This window comes from Hirundo rustica, chromosome Z (assembly GCF_015227805.2).
Source record: "Hirundo rustica isolate bHirRus1 chromosome Z, bHirRus1.pri.v3, whole genome shotgun sequence".
Lineage (NCBI taxonomy): Eukaryota > Metazoa > Chordata > Aves > Passeriformes > Hirundinidae > Hirundo > Hirundo rustica.
Genome location: NC_053488.1, coordinates 5,940,189 through 5,961,062, shown reverse-complemented (window position 1 = coordinate 5,961,062; position 20,874 = coordinate 5,940,189). Strand labels below are relative to the sequence as shown.

The following is a 20,874-nucleotide window of genomic DNA, read 5'->3' as shown; positions in this document are numbered from 1 at the left end:
TTCCAAAGCCTAGGAGAAAACAAGCAAAGCTCCAGTTTGGAAACATTTTCCCTCCAGGGACACATACAAAGCCCTGAATACCTGGAGGAATATGACCCAGGATGCGGCGTAGCTGCTGGGAGGGAAGGAGCACCAGACAGACGGATCTTGTAGGGTTCACAAAATCACAGAGTGGGCAAGGCTGAAAGGGGCCAGGCAGTCACTTGGTCCAACCTCAAAGCTCAAACAGGGTCATCTTAGCCCTGCAGGTCTGTCCCCAGCCTGTATTAGTTATTCTTCCTGAGGTGAAGGACCCTGCACTTGCCTATATTGAATTTCAGATGGTTCTTCTCTGCCCCTATCTCCAGCCTGTCAACATCCTTCCAAAGAGCTGCACGAAGCATCCAGGTAGGCAGGAGGTTCTTGAAGTGGAAAGGATTTATTTGTTTGTTAAAACAGACTGCATTGCAAGCAGGTGGAAAGAGGTTAAAGATGACACAACCAGGCTGGAAAACTGAGTTTATGTGATAGAATAACAAGAGATTTCAGCTATTCTGAAGAACTCAAGGGAAGAAGGAAAGGAAAATAGTCAGAATGGTTCTAATGTCAGCCTAATTTATGCACAGAAAGTACTTCTAAAGTTATAGGGGTGACTGGTTGTGATGGGAGTCTGCACATAAATAAGATTTTCTCGGTTGCCAATGCTTATGTAAAATCAAACTTAACTCTGAATAACCTCAACAGAAGAAAAACCACCGAGAAACTAGACACCTAGTCATCAACAACCTCAGAACATTCAGAGATACCAGAATTCCCCAAAGCATACATATTTCCAGCTAAAACAAATTTGGATAGATACAGGCAGGAAATCCTTGGAAAAGCAACAGCACATAACATATGTTACATGTTTTACTTCTATTTAGTGTTGTTTTATACTACCTTATAAAGGTAAGCTGTTTCACAGATGTTAGCTGCTCGTAACAACTAGTTATGAGAGTGGTCTGAATAAAATTTTCTGAGCAATTTGAATAACTTCTTTTCATATTCTGGTCTCTACAGATGCCACTGTTCTTTAGATATATTATTGATATACCCAACATTACTTTATTGAGCTTTAAAGTAATTTTGTAATACATATGATACCTCTTCTGTCAGTACAAAATTAAGGTAGGTTTTTTGCACTAAAAAGCCTATTCAGTTTGTAAAATGGACTTATAGAATTTTCCTGATTCTAAGGGCTTTTTATTAGTCTAATCCCATTAGTGTTATCAAATTATAAACACATAAAAGAAAAAATAAGCTCATTTTATTGCCCTCAGCTATCCTAATAATTAAAAAATGAACAACCCAGAAGAAGTCCAATCTTTTAATCTTTAAGCGGATTTCAGGCATCTCCTTTTGCCTAAAATAAGCACATAATTGTCATGAACAATAAGATTTTAACAGGCTTATGTAAAGTGTTGTTATGACCTGTACCTGGAAAGCATTTTCACTGTTTAATCTTATACCCTCCTACCCTTCAGTTTTAATACTGTGTTTGATTGTGTTTGTACTTCTAGTCAAAACAAGGCGTTCAAACCATTATGGAGCTCTAGGGGTAGCAAATTCAGACTGATTGGGTTTTTTTTAAACATCCTTCTTGGGACAGTGTTTGTGATTCAAACCCTTTAAAATCTGTATCAATTCATACTTTTATAATTAATTCTCCTGAATGCAGGGCAATAAAAATAGCCAGGAAATAAATGTGCTGCAAATCACACATGTAGAGGACTGTAGTCTGCTGCAGCATTAGTACAGTCTCTGTTACAGCGTTTAAGGAAAGTGCAAGAGTGCCAGCAATTGATCAAAGTTATGTGATGCATCATCTTAGCACCATGAGCAAATTAAGTCCAAGGGAATAGGGCCATTTATATACACACCAATTTTCTTTGTGCTGATCAATTATTGAACAAACATTTGCACAAAAATGTCATGTTGACTTCATGAGTAATCCTCATTACTGGTCGGGGAGACCAGTCGTAAGTACCAAGAATCCTTTGTCCAGCTAGAGAGTTCACTTAAGTCTTTCAGGCACATCAGTAAGAAAATGCTGGTTGATCCATTTGGGATTGTCTTAAAAAAAAACCCCAGATACAGATTTTAGTATTGATAGGAGAAAAAATATGAGTATCTTTTATAAAAATGTCAGGATGAAGAGAAAGCTGGATGTTACTGAAAAGGAATTTTCCCCAATGTATTTTACTTCTGCTGCTGAGAAAGCTATGACAAAGAAAAATGCTTAGCTTCCTTTCATCCAAGGTCCACATAAAAATGTGGCAGGAGTCCAAACAGTTAAAAATAGAGGGATTATCCAAGCCTATAGATTAAAAGAGCTTGTTTCCTGATTGCCACATATGTTCCTTCTTAGACCAGGTGCTTGTATTCCTGCATAAAATACTTCAGATCCGCTTCTCCAGTGCTGATAAAATATCTAAAAACTTCATTGTCCTGTGGCAGAGTGCTACTAAATGCGCAGCACAAATATTTGTTACCTTTCTTGCCAGAGCTATTTAAAACATCGAGTTACAACAAAATTTTGTTAGAATTGATACGATGATATTATGATAATATTGATAAAACATTAAAACAGAGTTTCCAAATTTTCTATGGACAATTTTCTGATGTCCAGATATTTTATACACTCTTAAAAAATTAGTACAGAGATACATGTCATAGCTTGATCAATTATATCGCTTAGTGTGGAAGAGAAACTGTAGGATTTGCCTTCCTTCCTTGGACTGCTACAAAAGGGATAGGTGTAGCAGGTCATGCCATAAAAACTTTTACATTTCATCAAAATGCAGTTGAACTATATTCACAGGATGAGAGTAGAAAATAGCTGTCAGGAAATGTACTGTAAGTCAATTACTGCTATTATGACTCAAAAGAATAGACAGTTTCTCGTCTGAAATCCGTACCAATACAAACTTGGACATAAGATACTGCGAGAATAATATTTATTACTCTGGGCATAGATCCTAAGGGTTCAAGGAGAAGTGAAAAAATTAAATATCAGGAACTGGAGATAGGAGACTTTATTTCTTAATTATAGCCAAACTCTTATGAAATTTTTTCTGAGGCATTAAAAAAAGGCAAAACAGGATGACTTAATTTTATAGCTCATCTTGAATTCTAAGTATTCGTGGACAAGATTCAAACCCAGATCTATGGCAGACATAGTAAAAAGATGAATTGCTGGTTATCTGATGCAATTTGATTTATTCTCTGTGTGGGAGATGATCTATTTCTGTCCCACTTTCTATTTAGGTTCTTTGTTGCATCACCTCCCTGATGAGAATCTTGGCTTATAATGCTGGCGCTTTCCAAATTCACCAGAAGATACTTACTGTTTATGTGAAAGTAAAAATTGCATTTTAAAGTCATAAAAATGTCCTAATGTTCCTTCTTCAGAGAACTTAAGCTTTCTTCCATCCGTATTTATGTTACAGGCAGAGCTGAGAAACTGTGCAGTGTTGTTGCAGGCCCCTTGGGCACACACATTACAAGCCGTAATTACCTCATCTCACAATATTGTTTTTCCTCATCACTCTGACAGTGCAGAGAACAAAGAGGGCTTGAGGGTAAAATATAGATGTAGTGAAGAAAAACTTAGTTTCCCTCATCTGTTGCAGAAGTTGGAAGATGAGCTGAGAATGAGATCGGGGACTGTAACATGTGAAAACAGTTTCATGGTCAAGACGGTGGAGGGCAGTCAGAAGAAAGGATAAAATCCCTACTCCCTGTTGCAGAATTTGCATATGATGCAAGCAAGTCACATAAAGCTAAAAAGCTTGCATTTCACATTTCCTAGGTGCTCAGCTTAGCACCTTCAGGTTTTTGTTGCTGGAATGCTAGGCACCTATAGCTGCATTGAAGTTAACACGTTCAACCCATTCCTTCTTCTGAAATGCTCAGTGACTGGAATCTTTGGTGTCACACACTCCAGCCTACCGACTTCCTCTCCTGATGGATAGCAGAGTCCATTAAGAAGATAAGGTAAAAGACAAGAGAAAATACTAGTTCTTTACACTCTTGATTTGTATTAATTTACTTGCTTATTGGAAATCACTACTTTGTATCTTGCTATCATGAGCACCTTTAAAAATCTGTGTGTTGGAAAGTTTAACAAATCATACTATACTATCAAAATATTATTCATTTCTTCATAGGTATCATCTAGAAAACAGAAACCCACTTATGACCAGCATTAGTAAATGTTATTTTCGATTTTAACACTACTTCATCATCTACCTGACAACCATTTGGAGCCTATACATCCTCTGATATCTAATACAGTAGTTGTACAAACCATCTGAGGTTTTATGAAGAATGTGAAAGCAAAAGATGACCTAAAATAGCATAAAATTTGGAAGTGCCCATCAAGAAACAGGACAAACTGTGTAGTTACCTCAACTCCAGGGATCAGTAAACTAAAATGTAAATATGTAGATGGGTGTGAATTCATACAGAATCCAAATCTGTCAAGATTTTGAAGCAACTACAACCGATGAAGAAGAAACTGAAATGTGTGCCCAGTCTGTTTGGCAGACACAGACTGCCAAACTGTTCACCTCGCTCCCACCTGGCAAAAAGCCAGTATGATCCCTAAATACCTAGAGAACGGTTTATGAAACACCTTTGGTATTATACTGCACAACACCAGCAAAGCCCCTGCAGTTCAGCAACGGGCTGATCTCCAAGAGCAGGAAAAGGAGGGGTTACCCAGTCCAGCCTCTTGTGCATGTTAGCATGAACTGGCCTCCTTCCACCCGCCTTTCTTTGAGCCCAACCTCCAGCTACCCTTTGCTGCTCATTTGTGGTCGTTTCACTGATGGGCTGTAAGAAAATAGTATTACACGTGGAGAGAGTGAGCAAGGATTTTGCGCTTAGATTCCCTTTACAGGAGAACCTGGAAGCCAGTTTCAGGACCAGATTCACTCTGGGTGCAGCTTTGTGCAAAAGAGAGCATCATCTTGAGTACGAAGGATTCCATATGCAAAACCAGATCAGGAATCTTTGTGTTCCACACACGCTGAGAAAGGTTGTTCAGCTCTACAGTTACTTGGAGAAGCTGGAAATTCCCAGCAAACTGGCAAGCTGTGCCTGGTTATGGAGATCACAGGATTCTGAGAAGGAAACCCAGGACTATCAGAGGTGAGTAATGCTGGTTGTTAAACTGCAGCTAGTCTGGATTTTAAAAAAAAAGAAAAAAAAAATCAGAGAAAAATCCTCTTGAGCAAGTTATTTGAGTCCCTGAAGGTATTGATTTTCAGAAAGTTCTACAAAACAAGAAGTAGCTTTGCTCCAGTATTTAAAAAAAAAATAAAATAAAAAAAAAAATAAAAAAAATCTCAAATTGGTTGTTAATTTATAACCAAGCTGGTAAAAACTAGCAGTCATGGTTCCATCCCTATCAGAACTTCTGAGAGAAAGTCTCATCTACAGCATATGTCACCAGTGTCTTTCCAGGCACAGGTAGATTCACCCATCAGCCTTTTTGTACTGATAATACAAAGAGACAAGATGTTTTTTCTGATTTGTTGTAAAAAGCAACTCAGCTTCAATTAAGTTCCTGTTTCCAGACAGTTTTTTCCTGCATACAAAAGATTTTTAAATAGAGAAAAGATGGGTAAGAAATTACTATAATCCCAAAGCTGGCAGAAAATATTAAAAACCACCATTAGCTACAACTACAGATGCCTTAATATCTGTATAGATACATGTAGATAAGTATCAGTTACATTCTTTTTATCATTCCTGGTAATGATTTTTTTTTCATTAACACCAATGACTTTTCCAATTATTTTTCTTTATGGCATTTTAAGAAAACATATGTGGCTGCTACACTCAGGAATACCCGAAAGATGGTCATTTCTACAGGATATATATTAGAATTACATCTTAGCAATTGGATGGTGGAAGAATTCTTGCCAGAAGAGTGCTATCATGAGGTGCAATAAAAATACTAGAGCTCAATATTAAAGCTTAGTGCTTGGGATTCATAAATAGCCAGGTATCATTATTCTATATAATTACAGCTGTGGACATCAATTTCTTGTCTGAAGAAGCACATAATTTTAAAATGACAACAAAAGGAAAGCAGGGAAGCCAGTCTACACTTTTCTGTATTTCTTCATGGGCAACACTAAAGACAGTAGAACCCTTTTTCAAAAAATTACACTTGCCAGCAAGGCATCATGCATTTATAAACTGGAAATATTTTTCACTGCATTTCAAACATCCACTGAATGACATAATAATTAGCACTGCAACAGGAGAAAGGACACAATGTCCTTGGTTAGGAATTTGGGCAATTTTACATAATTTTTTCAGACATTTGAGGGAAGAAGTATTCAAGGCTATTAAAGATAGTGCAGCTTTTACATTTTTGCACTCCCCACACAACAGAATATGACTCAACTGTTCTTCCTTCAGTCCATTAAGTGGCATAAGGTCAGGATTAAAAGGTGCCCTGTATCTGAAAAAAAAACCCCAACCCATGTCATCTAGCGGCAATGCAGGATTTGAAAATTGTCCTGAGATTTCCTGCAAGAGCCCTGAAGAGTCAAGAGCAGTGCCCAAGATGATTTTTATCCATTTAATGTACACTCTTAGTGGCCCTGCATACAAATTCATGGCAGCTGATTGGCAGCTCAGGGTGGTTCAGACAGTGATTTTTATCATGATTCCCACCATTTCACTGTCAACAGACAAATCCCGTTGTATTGCTGGCTTGGACCTGCTGCTGCCTTCATATACAATTAAACTACCAGAAAATCAAAGGTACTCCATTATTATTTTCAGAAATACTAGTCATTATCTTGTGTTTTACAGCGGAGTAGCTGTTAGACCTTCTGCTTTCAAATAAAACTACATTTATGGTATTTTCCTGATTAGGTGATATTTGATGCAAAATACATACTAAATTGCTCAAAACTCCTCATTGTTTCCCTTTGCTTTTCATCCAGGACAAATTATTTATTTGAGCCTATCAAAACATCACTACCTCTGTAAGGCTCATAAAAAATAATTTCTATTTGCCATTTCTGCTGGTACATAGTGATGTTAGGGGAGGTGTATCTGCACATACCTTCTGTCTGTAGGATAGAGCTCCACAGTAATGACATCCAGAGAGTTCCATGCTGAGATGGTGAGGCCGTTGTAGAGGCACAGCATACCTATCATCATGGATTCACTGGTCCCAAACCACAGGAAAAAACAGCTGATGCCAGAAAGAACCATGGAACCACCTAGGTACAAGACAGGTGAAACAAATATGTAGTGGAGTCGCATTTAAAGAATAACCCTTGTTTTGTCTAGTATTTCTATGCACACAGTGTAGCTACATAAGTGGCCCAAATATTTGAGTTAAAAAACAAAGAGACCTCCTCTGCTGGTAAGGCCAGACAGAAAGACACATGTTGAAGGATGGAGGTCACAGAAAAAAAAAATGACTCCTCACATATCAGAATATATCACAAAGCATTAGGCTAGAAGCCTCTTTGAATTCCCAAAGCAAGATTCCTGAGGAAAACGATCCCCATTATTTTTTGTTCATCATCTCTTGCAATTACATGAAACCTGTTCGTATAATAAAAACACTGTATTTGCTTTATTGAATTTATATAGAGATATTGCCCTAAAAAATTAAGACAATGAACTACCATACAGTTATTTAATTAAACTGAAAACAGATTTCTTATTGTGGACAATCCACAGGAGATACCTTTCAACAGTGTTCCAATGCAAAATAGATAACAAAGAACAGCTGGTACTTTCCAGGAGCTGCTCCACTAGCTGAGGGTCACCTGTGCACACCTTGCCTTCAATTCAGCTGGAGCAGAGATAACCCAATGATCATCAGTCCCCAAAACCTCATTCCAAATTACTAGGTTATGGTCTTGTAATATCTTTGTGGAAGAGCAAGTCAAGGTGGCTACGGATCCCCTTTTCCCCTAGAGTTTCCAAATTGAGGGGTTTTAAAAACTGCACTTATGACGCCACATAAATGACACATCTGCAGAGAGAATGTTTTTTCATTTCTCTGGGCCGAATTCCTTGAAAAGCAGATGTGTTATTTTGATATTCCTGTACCAAAGCGGAGCCCCTACCTAGCATCGTTAACCGTCCTATTCTATCCATCAGGAGAGCAGACACAATATTTCCTGGTAACACTGCCAAAGTTCCCAGGAAATTAACAAAGTAGATCCAGTAGGCACTGTAGTCATCATCAAAAGAAATCTGGCATCCTGTCCTGATGTGAAAAAATGTGCAATTTATCAATTCACTGTCAACAAATTTATACTGCTCGAGATCTGTGGAAAGAAGAAAAAGAATCATTTCAGCTAACAGCCAACTCCACGTGCAACCTTTGATTAAAAACATTTCAAGTTCAAGCAACTTTAATGACAACTTGGAGTTTTCACAGCTTTGCAAAATGGGGACTAGTTGCTGCTGTTAATTTTGATAGTTTTTTCTCTTACTAGAAAAATTTGCAAAGCTCTTGAAAAGGACTTACTGAAGCCCAGATTTAGGAATTTATATTACTAAATTTTACCCTGCTTGGGCTGTATTTGGTTAAGGCCTTTCAGCACCAGCTGGTCTTGCATAAAATGCACTCAGTGTCCACCAGTTTCTATGACTCTCAATACCAGGCCTTCTGTTTCCTGATGAGACTATCAATTGTGCTCAGTTTGGTTTGACTTCCTTTAAGTGAAATATGCCTGTGCAATTCAGTTTAAACTGATTTTTGTTTCTGAGATGGCTTCATGGTCTTCAGATTATCCATGGATGAGTTACTCTATGTAGTTAATTCTTCTGCCAATACCAATCCAGAGAACTATCTCTAATTTTTTTTTTCCCCTGATCCTCGTCAGCCTTATAAACCTGAACCAGGAATACTTTCCTCTCACATAAAGGTGATTGCTTGCTCTGAAACCTCGGTCTATGACTGTTATGTTACAGGAAAGTGGGAAGAAGTGCCCCATCTTTCCAACAAGCTTAGTTGGCCATTTTCTTCTTTTTGTTACTTTTTATTAAACTGGAGAAAAAAGTCTTCTGTTTAAACATATGAAAAGATGGATTAATATTTTGTCACAATACTTAGGAGATTGGAAATGATTATAAATTATGTAACTTGAATCCTAGACTCAGTTTCCCCTGCCTCAGCAAGCACAGTGAAGAAAATATTTCACCAGTCTGTTCTGGACTAAATAAAAGTAGTTAAAGCTACCAGTAAAACAGTAAATGTATTTTCTTCTCTCCAGACTGAATCTCTTTTGAGACGGTTGAAATCAAAGAGAAAAAATAAATAATTTATTATGTGAATAAAATGAATAATTTATTATCTGAGTCAATATTAGGCCTGCAGTATCTCTTGTGCAGTGAGATCCTTTCACTTCTCTGTTGTAACAAGCTGGTTGCTTTTTATATACTATTACTCCTTACAGGAGGACTTCTTGTATGTCTTATTAGAAATCCAGAAATTATAAGTGCAAGGTGGGAACATGCAGCAGACTAATGGGTATTTGAGGATCTTTCTCATACCTGTGTTGTAGAAGGTGGTATTCACAAAAGTACAGTTCCTGAAGTATGTATTCAGTGAAGTAATGTCTTCAAAAACACAGTTCTTAAAGAGTGAATCTTCAAAGGTTACTGATTTAAACTTCATCATAATAAACCTGCCCAATACAAAGAATTGTTGTCAATCTACCTTGATAGTTTTGAAATAGCAACAGATGCAACTATTTAGATCTAAAAAGTCTCAACACCAGCAACGATTCCTTTGATCTATTTGGCAGATGTGATTAATGATCAACTTTTTCTAGAATACTATTGTTCAGAAGAAGAATTAATGAGACAAATAGCTCCACATAATTACTGGCCCAAACTGGTAATATAATTTATTTGATAATATTTCTGTTGTTACTTGTCCTAAATCATCAATCAAAACCAACGTCATGACTTCCATGAGACAGCCTTGTAAAAAGTTGCTAGTAATTTGACATTACGCCTGGAAACAGGGAGATCATGTTTCAGAAATTCAGTCCCTGGGAATAAACAAGCACTTGTTAATACCAACAAGCTGAAAAAAAAGAATCTTTAAAAGAATCTTGATTTATCAGAGGAACACACTGGTTACTGGGCTAGGCTCGAATGCAAAACATACTGGTGTTAAAAGTTGTTTTCACAAAATGTTTATAACATGAATAAAAAATTACATTGCCAGTTGCACAGCTAGACATCTAACTCTAAGTTAATGTCCTCATTAATCCTGTGCCTATGGATGCAATTGCAATTATAATTACTATGTAAATAAAAATGGCCTAAACAGTTTGCTGGTAGCTTTTTTATTTCTGAACATGCTCCTTCGTACTGGCTGTCATTCAACACCTAGGTTTTATCAAAATATTAACACAAAAAGACAGTGACAATTACATTATATACAGTAACTTTCTACCCCAATGTCACTAGATGAAAACAATGCTTTTTTGAGTAAGAATTTTTAGTAAAATTCTACCAAATAACAAGATTATGCTAACAACAGCAACCACAACAAAGATATGGAAATGCATCATTATTTTTGTGATGTCTTTGACATCACATGAAGATAAGGAAAAAAAGGGCATTTTTTTCTTCCAAACAAAGACCCAGCTTTATTCAAATCAAAACTGGTCTCACTAGGTAAGTATTTTTCTTACAAGAAAAGTAAATAGTAGGAATAGGAACACAAAAATTATTCGATCTACAAAGGATCAGGAATTAAACCCCCTCACATTTTGGAACCATATCTTTATGAGAAAGGAGAGAAAAAGCTAGTAATATTTATCACAGTGACTTATTAACTAACCAATTCCCTTTTTGTATTGGTCAGAAGAATAGTATTTTCAGTCCATTAGTTTTAGTTACTATATCATTTCTCATTTGTGACAGACTGATTAAAATCAGGCTGGAGTTACTCATTATCATTTTTCATACAGCACTTTCCATTCTAAAATTAAGACTAGTTCCAGAGGAGAACAAAGAAGATATAGTGATGAGATTAGTCAGTTGAAACAGAAATGACAGACTACATGTTCTACATTCTTCTGATGCACTTTTTACCTTTGGACAGGAAGTATGTGACTATATTAATACTGGTGTCACAATGATTTGAATTAAAACCCAACAGGAAAGCAAGGTATTAAAAAGTCAGATATTGATGGATCTTCTCATTAAGAAAGAACATGACGAAACACTGAGATTAAGGGTGAGTAGGGTACTGAAACATTTATGAAAGAATGATATCAAAAGGGTTCATACCTCTTGGAAAATGTTTTGTGAATCCCAAATAACTGTCAGAGGCATATTTAGCATAAATTAGTGTTAGATTTTGTGTTTTACAAAAATATCCTGTTTAAATTGATACAACCTCAGTTACTCACAGTTCTTTGATTTTAGGAGGAGGTCTACACTCTGGAAAGGAGTGGGACTTGGAAGTTATGGCTAGGTTAAAAATTAAATAACTTCTATTTTTTTCTTCAACGCATAAACCTTTAACTATGGCAAAACCCAAGCACTACTACTACTACTAAATCATCACAAAATAATCAATTTTATTCACTTACATATAGATTTTCCTACAGAAATAATAATTACTTATTATCATGGCTTCCAGCAGACCATTCACATGGTTGTTCTGTATATTTCTTAATAGAAACCAGATACCTAAACCAGCTGTGTTTAATTTTCCCCTAAGTTATCTAGTTATTTGTGAAGTCCAGATATAGCCCTAATATATTTGCCTTTGGCTAAAAAAAAGAAATTCACAAAAAGCACTGCCGGCGTGTTGTTCCCCGTTTCAGAGCTGTTCATGCTTTTTATCGGTTTACGGTAATGTTTGGCTTTCGTTTTTCTGTGATAAGATCCTAACCTCCCAATGTTCAGCCTTTTCACAGAAGTGTCTTTCATCAATAAAAAAAAAGAACCAGCAACAGAGATGAAAGTACATCTTTGCCCAGCCCCCTACAATATACTGCATGTGTTGGATCTGAAAACCTTTGAATCCCACTGTGAAAGGAAGTGAAACTGACGTAGGGGGGGGTTTTTTGGCCTGTTTTGCAGGATGACAAGGAAGCTGGGTTTGTGTGGTGGATCCTCACACAGGAACCACCAGTGCATGTGGATTTCTCCCCATGCTCATGAGTCGCAAGAAATTAAGAACAGAAGTAAACGTTCACTAAAAGGTAACAAAACCATCTATCATTACCTCATGGAAAAAACTGGGTTATTAGGATGAGCTTTAAAACATGCATCTGCTTATTCCAGTTAAGCCAAGATATTAGGAAACCTCTAAACCTGTCATTGATGTATTCTCCATTGCTGTGAATCTGATTTTCCAGTGTGAAGTTGAAGACGAAATGTGAGACCTCCTCATTGCGGAAATGTTTCACTCGGGATGCGTACTCGTCTGACTGCAGATGTTTAATGACATCAGGAAACCAGACAGATAAGCCATAGTAGCTGTGAAAAAAACCAGAAAAACTTCAGGCACCAGCCTCGCTCATTCAGAAATCTGTGTGAGGTGTGAATGAACAGCTCCCTAGGCCACTTACATGATGGAGCTGTTGCTTCATCAGGATAAAATCCTCTAAATATAAAATTATTGAAAGGTGCTGACAGCAGAAGATGACAGTTTTTCAAAGAAGGTATTCCTAATGAGTCAGGTTTGCAACCAAGAACAGAATAACTGACAAATACAACTTTTTTTGGAAAGATCCTGAATAAAACAGATGATCATAGCGTCAGAAATTTACACGCAGATGATTTTTCTGTCTGTCAAGACTATGAGAAATGGTTTAATCTCAACCACTCTTACCCAAAAGACAGGGTGAACCACACAGCTGTAAGTTTGATCGTATTATCCTTCACTGGGTAGTTGAAGCATCGCATAAATGTCAGCCAAATCTGTAAATCATTATGAAACACATTTATTTACGTTTCTTTACTTATTTTGAACAATTTTCTTAAAGGCTAGAAGATATTTGATTCTTATTTACTTGCTTCTCCAGGGCATGAGAGAAAGCAGATTGGCTCTTTGGCCACACCTCTTTTGATGCAGCCCAGGATATGATTTGCTGTCTCAACTGCAAGAACACATTTGTACTCTCATATCAATTTTTTTGTAAAAGTGTGTACTGTGTACAACATTTCAACCTTATTCTGATCACCTCAGACTTTCTTAATCTCTAGAGAGCTTCATTTTACTTTCTCAGTGAAACCAGGGATTTTCTCGGGAACTTTTTCTTCTCACTTCTTGCCATTACACTAACTATAATTTCCATAATTAAACAGGGATAAAATCAGAGTTTGATCTGTTGGTCAAAGCTAATTGATAACCTGAATTGTGTGAGGAAAATGTGGCACTACACCAAGTTCAGAGACAGTATAGCAGAGCTAAGAATGGAGTTCTCTTCCCTGTCCCTCTCTCCTTTCAAGAGGGAAGGGAAGGGAAGGGAAGGGAAGGGAAGGGAAGGGAAGGGAAGGGAAGGGAAGGGAAGGGAAGGGAAGGGAAGGGAAGGGAAGGGAAGGGAAGGGAAGGGAAGGGAAGGGAAGGGAAGGGAAGGGAAGGGAAGGGAAGGGAAGGGAAGGGAAGGGAAGGGAAGGGAAGGGAAGGGAAGGGAAGGGAAGGGAAGGGAAGGGAAGGGAAGGGAAGGGAAGGGAAGGGAAGGGAAGGGAAGGGAAGGGAAGGGAAGGGAAGGGAAGGGAAGGGAAGGGAAGGGAAGGGAAGGGAAGGGAAGGGAAGGGAAGGGAAGGGAAGGGAAGGGAAGGGAAGGGAAGTAGCTCTAAAATATTTTTCTGGTAAAACATTTGACATACCTAAAAATATGTGCAGATACAATGCCTTATAAAGGCACTAATTTACACAATTTATTAATGAATTTATCATTTTTAACTACCGTGGCTGCCTCACATGCCTCCTGATAATTTTTCGTTTCCTCATGTGTCACCTCCTTCCATACATATACATTGATCCACATTCTCAATGCATAGTTATTTTGTGCTGTTTATGAATATCACTATGTAATTACTAGCTACCACTTCTGTGAGGATCAATGCAGCATTTTCCTCCTCTAAAGCTGGGATAAAGCTCTGTGATTCTCCTGCATTTTTTTTCTGGGTCAGGAACCCAAATCCTTACACTGGTTCCTGATCCCCTCAGTCACATAGAAAATGTAGCATTGCTGCTTTCAACAGCAGGAGCTCAGCAAATCCATCTCATTTCTGAAAGTTAATTAAAAAGGAAGAAGGTAGTTACAGAATGAAGAGAGATGGTGTTACTTACACCGTAGAGCTCCGTGCGGATTCTTACAAAACACCTCCTGTACCAAGTTCCAGTATCGCTCTCTATTTCTATGAGCTCATCTATCTGCTTGGGTGTTTTAATTCTGGTAACCTAGAAACAAAAGCAGAACAAAAATATTTGTAGTTTCTGGAATCATGAACTGCCCATGGAGGAGTGTTGGTGGGGTTTATTACACCCCATCTACTAAAAATAAGCAAATACTCAACCGATGTCTACAGTAGATGTGGTTTAGATTTACAAAGGAATAGTAACACATTGTAATACTGAAGTCTTTATGAATGCAACTGTTTTAGAAAACTCTGTATTCAAGGCATGTAGGAAATACATTTCCTCTGGCTACAAAAAGCTGTTGCTGTCATATTATTCTAGAGAGTTGTCTATACCTCTGGTGCCACGAAGGATAAAACATTAATTTAAACCACCAGTTAACCATGCCCAGAATTTGCTTTCAAATTGTTTCTGACTTGCTACCACAACAATGTTGGAAGTATTTTGATTAAAGATACGGCAATGAAAACAGAAGTATTCAAAATGTCATGAATTAGTAGTTGGACAACCTTTTTATTATTTTGTTATTTTTTCTGCCGTTAAACAGAGAACTTAATGAAGAGAGAAAAGTGAGGTGAAATGATCTGGAACCACTCATGTTATTGCTGTTATGAACAATCATCTACTTGTCTAAAGTGAAATGAGATAAGCAGACATTAGATAAAAATACAGAATTATCTGTGACAGAGAATGTAATGCATCCTACAATGCTAATTTTTAATTTTATTCTCTCATGTAGAAGAATCAGGATGTGTTACATTGTCTTTCCAGACACAGGACCTGACAAATTTATACTACTGTATGGTTTTTATTTTAGTTTCTGCGCTGGTCCCATCTTCATAGTGATATCACAAAAGGCACTGTAATCATCCACAGTTTATTTTAAAAGAAGATGAGCAGAGAACAGAAAGAAAATTAATAAAATGGGGAAAGGGACTGACACAGAAGGAAGGAGAGGGCAAGAGACTGTGTGTTGAGTGTTTGGCTGCAGTTTTTGAAGTTAAACACAGCTTCTGTTTCTTCTTAACAGAATGAGGACACCTCCCCCCTGCCCCCACCTCCAATGTATCATAGTAGATAACAGGAGACCAGGGAATAGCAATACTGATGATAAAGCTCGAGTTTTGAGCCCACTGCTTTTACAGAGGTGTTCTGCTTGAGATGCAACAGCAGCCTGATCCCATGAACAGGAACAGAAAAGCCCACTAAACACTTTGAGGTATAACTGCCCTCATTGCTGACATACTACAGGTCACTGTTTTTCCAGATCGTGGCTTTATCAGAAGCCTGTAACCTTCTTGTCATGCCTCTTCCAATAATCCTGTCCACATCATTCCACTGATCTCAAGCTTTTCTCAAACTGCTTTCGGGAAATACATTATACAAAATGAGTGAAGTCCTCAAAAATTAACCTGATACCTCCTACACACAGAAATCCTTACATACCACGCCTCTGGGCAGAAAAGGGATGCCTTTTGAATCCTGCTCCTCTGGGCTCAAGGACAGCATTTTCACCACAGTGTGCACCTGATTCTGTTGGAGCTGTGGAGATTGTGGGAAACAAATGCATCCCTAGGACTACAGTATGTGACCAGGGGAAAAAAGTTCCCTGGCCTTGGTGGTTCTTTAACATATGAAAAGTCCTATGGAATTAGGATAATAGTCCATCTGGAACACGCAAATTCAGCACACCAGTGTATGAAGAATGAAAAAAAAAAAAAAAATCTCAAACCCAGAAAAGAAAACATATTTTAATGAAAATTACCATAAACCATTGCTTCCGTTTAAAAGCAATGGTTAGAAATATGCAATGTTTAAAGTCTTTAAAAATCAAGACTTGTTGAAAAGAAAAACATTTGCAGGAAAAAGAATTAATATGTGGTAATTGAGGAGCAGAGAAAATTTTAAGGATGCAAAGGGTTTTGTGTTTGTGGGGTTTTTTTGTTGGTTTTTTTTTTTGTTGTTGTTGTTGTTTTTTTAATGAAATATTTAAACAAAGAGATCTAATGAATATGTATTTTAAAAACCCAGGAAGATAATAAAGCACACACATAAACATCTAACTTTGCTAGTTCCGTGCTCAAAGATACTATCAATTTATTAGTGTCTGTTAGTGTCACTGCTTTCAGGACAAATTCTTCAAAGTATGAAAAGCCACCCTCTCAATTAATTTAGGAACCAGAAGGCTCCATTTTGGATTAACTCAAACCCAGCTGCTTGTCAGTTGATGCCACTCTTTCTAAAGGCTTAAAGATAATCCCCTCAGTAATATGAGTAACAAGAATAAACATAACTTGTGAAAAAATAAACTTCTAGAAAAAGATTAAATCAATATAATACAGGAAAATGCATAAAAGAAAGTCACACTAAAAGTACAGGTGTAATGGAAAAAAAGTTACATCATCTGTAGAGTCAGAAAGCATACTATCAAAGTGTGTCTGATGTAACTAATAACATGATGTGGAGAAAATTAGTAAAGTCTAAGTCATAGTAAGGCATTGGATAAGCAAAGGAGGAGTATGGAAAGTTTAGGAGCAGTACATGGATAAATCACTGAGACAAAATGTCACAATATCAAGGACTAATTTAGAAAAAAAAAATAAACTAAAGGAATATCTCAAACAATTTATGCATAAGTTCTTTGCTTTCTGGGTTTTATGAGATGAAGTGCTGATGATGTACAATAAGAAGAGAATGATGCATTTTCTAATCATAATAATGCAAGCTAAAAATAGGGACTTCTATATATGACTAACCTTGACACATAGCACAGTACTTCTAGTCTCAACTTGATATATGGAATAGAGCTTTCCTAATGTTCAAGGCACAAACTGGCAAAATTAATGGCTGATCAATTTACAAAGGTAACTGTAGATAAAGTGGCTGAGTGTCACATTTTAAAAACTGGGGAGACAAAGCTTCGTTAGATGACAAGATCTGGAAACAGCAAGCATGTGCTTTTTTTCTTCTCCCCAGCTTTAGGACGTGATTACAATTACGTCAAAGTGACATGAGAGGCTTATCCTTCCTCCCACATTTTCTCCTAGCACATTTCTGTCTTCTTGTGCCTAAACCAATACTAAAGGGAGACAGGGTCAGCGCTGTGGCTGACTGTGAAATCAGTCAATTAATATCAACAGCAGCCGAAAAAAAAACCTCTGGAGTCACCAAGAGCAGGCATATTCTGTCTGAAAGCAGCTCAGATCAGCAAGGGCCAATTGTGAAATTACACCATAGCTATATGGTGTTAGGCAAATCCCTTTACTCATAAATTAAATCAGAAAATAAAATATTAGGTTAGGTGGGATTAGGGGTAGGTCACCGTTATCCACCAATAAATGTGGATTTAACACGGTAAATGTGCTGACCAGCTTTCTTTCAACTTAAACATAGGAATCCTTGAGCTTCTGTGTGGAAATGTTTAAATGAAAGCAATGGAAACTATATCCCAGACAGCAAACGGCAAGTCTCAATGGAATATAAGTTGTGTGGTCAGGTGGCCATTGCTGAAGACTGCCTGCAAATGCAGAACCTTTAAGAGGATTTCTTAATTGAGTTATATGTGTGTTATGAAAAGAAGAAAGCTTCTGGAGGAGGAAAAACATCCCACACATGGCTCTGAGGGAGCAGAGTGCACATACTGCCATGGCACTGAATGAACTGGAGAGGCTGGCTGGATTTCAAAGAAAGAAAGTGCTGTTAGATCCTACCTTATCCAGGATGTATAGTCTTCATAAATAATGATGACACCATTAAAAAAATTCCACTTTTGAATTGTCAATTTCTCCTTCAATAGAAACCACCTATCAATACTTTAAATAGTTTTATAGTAGTTTTATAAACAATACATTTAATAGTTTTATAATTATGCCTCAGTAAAAAGAATTTGAGCTTCCAAGATATTTTGAGAATATTAAATATTTGAAATTACTCTTTCATAGAAGTGAAAATGTAGTTTTAAAAACCATTATTTTACCTGATAAGAATGGAAAAATAATCCAAATCCCAAAGACACAAGAGCTAACTAATTTGGACTTCTATGTGCCTACTGTTATTATTCAGGTTCAAAACATAATAAATCAAACACAAATGGAATCTATTCACTATCTTGGTACACCAGATAAAATTATCATGCTGTGGCTTCATACACCCATGAATATCCTGGCCAAGGGCTGATTTCTCAGAAGACATTGTACATATAACAATTCAGTAGGAATTCACAATACTTTTTATTTAGGTATTTAGAGTGTAAAAAATTGGCTTAGCCATTTAGAGTATTAGTATTGATTAAGCCCTCCAGACCTCACCAGTCAGGAGGCTTGCTGATGTGATAGGTGATTAGCTTTAAAAGCAATACTCACAGTGAAGACTTTCTCGGGCTGGCCACGAGCACGCATGTTTGTGTCATGAATTTGCTTGAGTATCATCCAAGCTTCATCATGTTTTCCTACCTAAATGTTAGAACAAAACGTTTAAGTGCAACCCACATACAAATTAAGTTACTCGTTATAGCCCCTGAACGATCTAAATGCCTGTTTGGTAGAGGTCACGATACAAAATATCATGAAATAATTTTGACTGGAATCTAGAAACCGTTTGGGAAGTTATACCTCCAGCAGGAACCGTGGGCTTTCCGGCATAAAGGTGAGGGCAACCACAGAAGAGACACAAGGCAGTGCACAGACAATCACAAATACTCGCCAGCTGTGGAACTGGTAGGCAGAGCCCATGCTGAAACTCCATCCTGTGGAAGTAGAAATTCATAAAATGTAGACAAATAAGGAATATTATACGTGTTATCCTATATATGCTGCTTCTTGGAGATGCAAAATGATACCTATATTTAAACAAAGCCTGATTGATACATTTCCACAAATATTGGTGATCTAAAAAAATAGTTTTACACTATGACTTTTAGCTTCTCTTGCACATGACTAGCCATGAGGGAAAGTGGTTGTATTATGGGTGAAAAACTTTCTTACGCAGGGATGAAGAAGCTTCTTTCAATTCTCTTAGCAAAATCTGTATTAAGGTAGCTAAGTGAACCAAGCAGGGATGTCATCACCATGCATAGGAATATATATATAAAGAAATCCTTTTCTGTGAACAATGGAAGTGGAGAGACTTAAAAATCTACACAAATTGTATATTCTATGGAATTTCATAACTTTCCTTAACTTTAACTTTTTCTACAAAGTTGATTTTAATACTCTTAATAAGAATCACCCATGTGAAACTGTAGGGCTGGGAGTTCAGCTTTTAAATAAATATCTGGTTGGTTGTTGTATTATGACTGGACTATTGAAATGTTATAATTGTAAGAAAACTAAGAATTTATCTTAAGAAAGACAAAATTTTTATTTGGGTAACTACCTGGCTTCAGTACAGCAGAAATTTTCAAGAAAAATTTTCAAGGATAACTTATTAAAAGATGAGTAGAAAATAAGAATAATGGTAAAGGACAGAAGAGGTTACTGGAAGAAAATGAAATCTTGGGTAATGAAAGAACTGATGTACTGGATTAATCTATTGTTTGCTACCTGCTTTCCTAGGTAAAGATTTAGTTAATTAAATCTGTCTGAATGTCAGTAAACAACTGGCAGGACATAGTACCAAATAGCCTAATAAGTAGTTCTCCAAAGGAGGTATTTACATGGGAAGTGTAAAGTGTGTTTTGGATTGTAAAGACTCTATGCTGCGGCTCATAAACACATCATTGGGAAAAAAATTCTTTCTCATATTAAAGTACTTACATACTACCACATGAAAAATACTGTCAACCCATGATTTATTTTTATTCTTTATCAATGGTTTGGTGAAACATCTTGATCAACAGATGTGGGAATGTGTTTATTTCTGGTCTCCTACAAACTTCCTGTGTTTCGGAAATTATATCAGTTTGCTCTACAGCCATTTAGCATTGCCACTTTTACCTCTGGGAGAAAGAGATAAAATCAGAAAGAGTATTCACAAGGATCTTGGAATCCCATGTTACTTTTTTTCAAGTAAGTCCCCATATAGACATACTTTACAGCTCAAAAATGTTCTTCCAACTAAACAAGGATGTCTAAAAAATTAGTGTTAAATTTTACTCCTAAGTAAAACATGGAATTAAAATTTACAAATAAACATGTAAACAAAACAGAACAAGTAATAAAAGTATATTAGAATTCATTCTTTATTGATTTTTGGAAAATGTTAATATTTGATAGTATGAAATTTCAAGTCTTAAATAATATGAGTGTATTTTACATCTAAGTTGTGATGGGAAGGAAGTCAAGAAAGGTTTACAGTGTATTAATGAAGCAACTAGAGACGTGGGAATTCAACTAGTGGGGGTGGACAATGGCCTGGCCTCAAGAGATTGCCCAGGAGGCATCAGCCTGAAGCCACGGGAAATGGGAGTATAGGCAGGGAAACTTATGTTTAGGTTATAGAGTGAAGAGAGGGATCATGGGAATTGT

General features: G+C 36.9%; 1 protein-coding gene across 2 annotated transcripts in view; it reads right to left on the bottom strand.

The window, feature by feature from the left end:
• Positions 1–20,874, bottom strand: part of SV2C (synaptic vesicle glycoprotein 2C) — a 121,805-nt gene that overhangs the window by 12,302 nt on the left and 88,629 nt on the right. The window contains exons 5-12 of one of the 2 annotated variants that reach the window (XM_040090463.2): positions 19,021–19,154; positions 18,772–18,861; positions 14,342–14,452; positions 12,875–12,963; positions 12,355–12,519; positions 9,565–9,698; positions 8,130–8,333; positions 7,109–7,268 (exon numbers count right to left, since the gene is read on the bottom strand). In XM_040090463.2, coding sequence (XP_039946397.1) covers positions 7,109–7,268; positions 8,130–8,333; positions 9,565–9,698; positions 12,355–12,519; positions 12,875–12,963; positions 14,342–14,452; positions 18,772–18,861; positions 19,021–19,154 — 1,087 coding nt within the window. Of the gene's footprint in view, positions 1–7,108; positions 7,273–8,129; positions 8,334–9,564; positions 9,699–12,354; positions 12,520–12,874; positions 12,964–14,341; positions 14,453–18,771; positions 18,862–19,020; positions 19,155–20,874 lie in introns of both variants that reach the window. The other variant, XM_058424112.1, reaches the window with a different exon arrangement.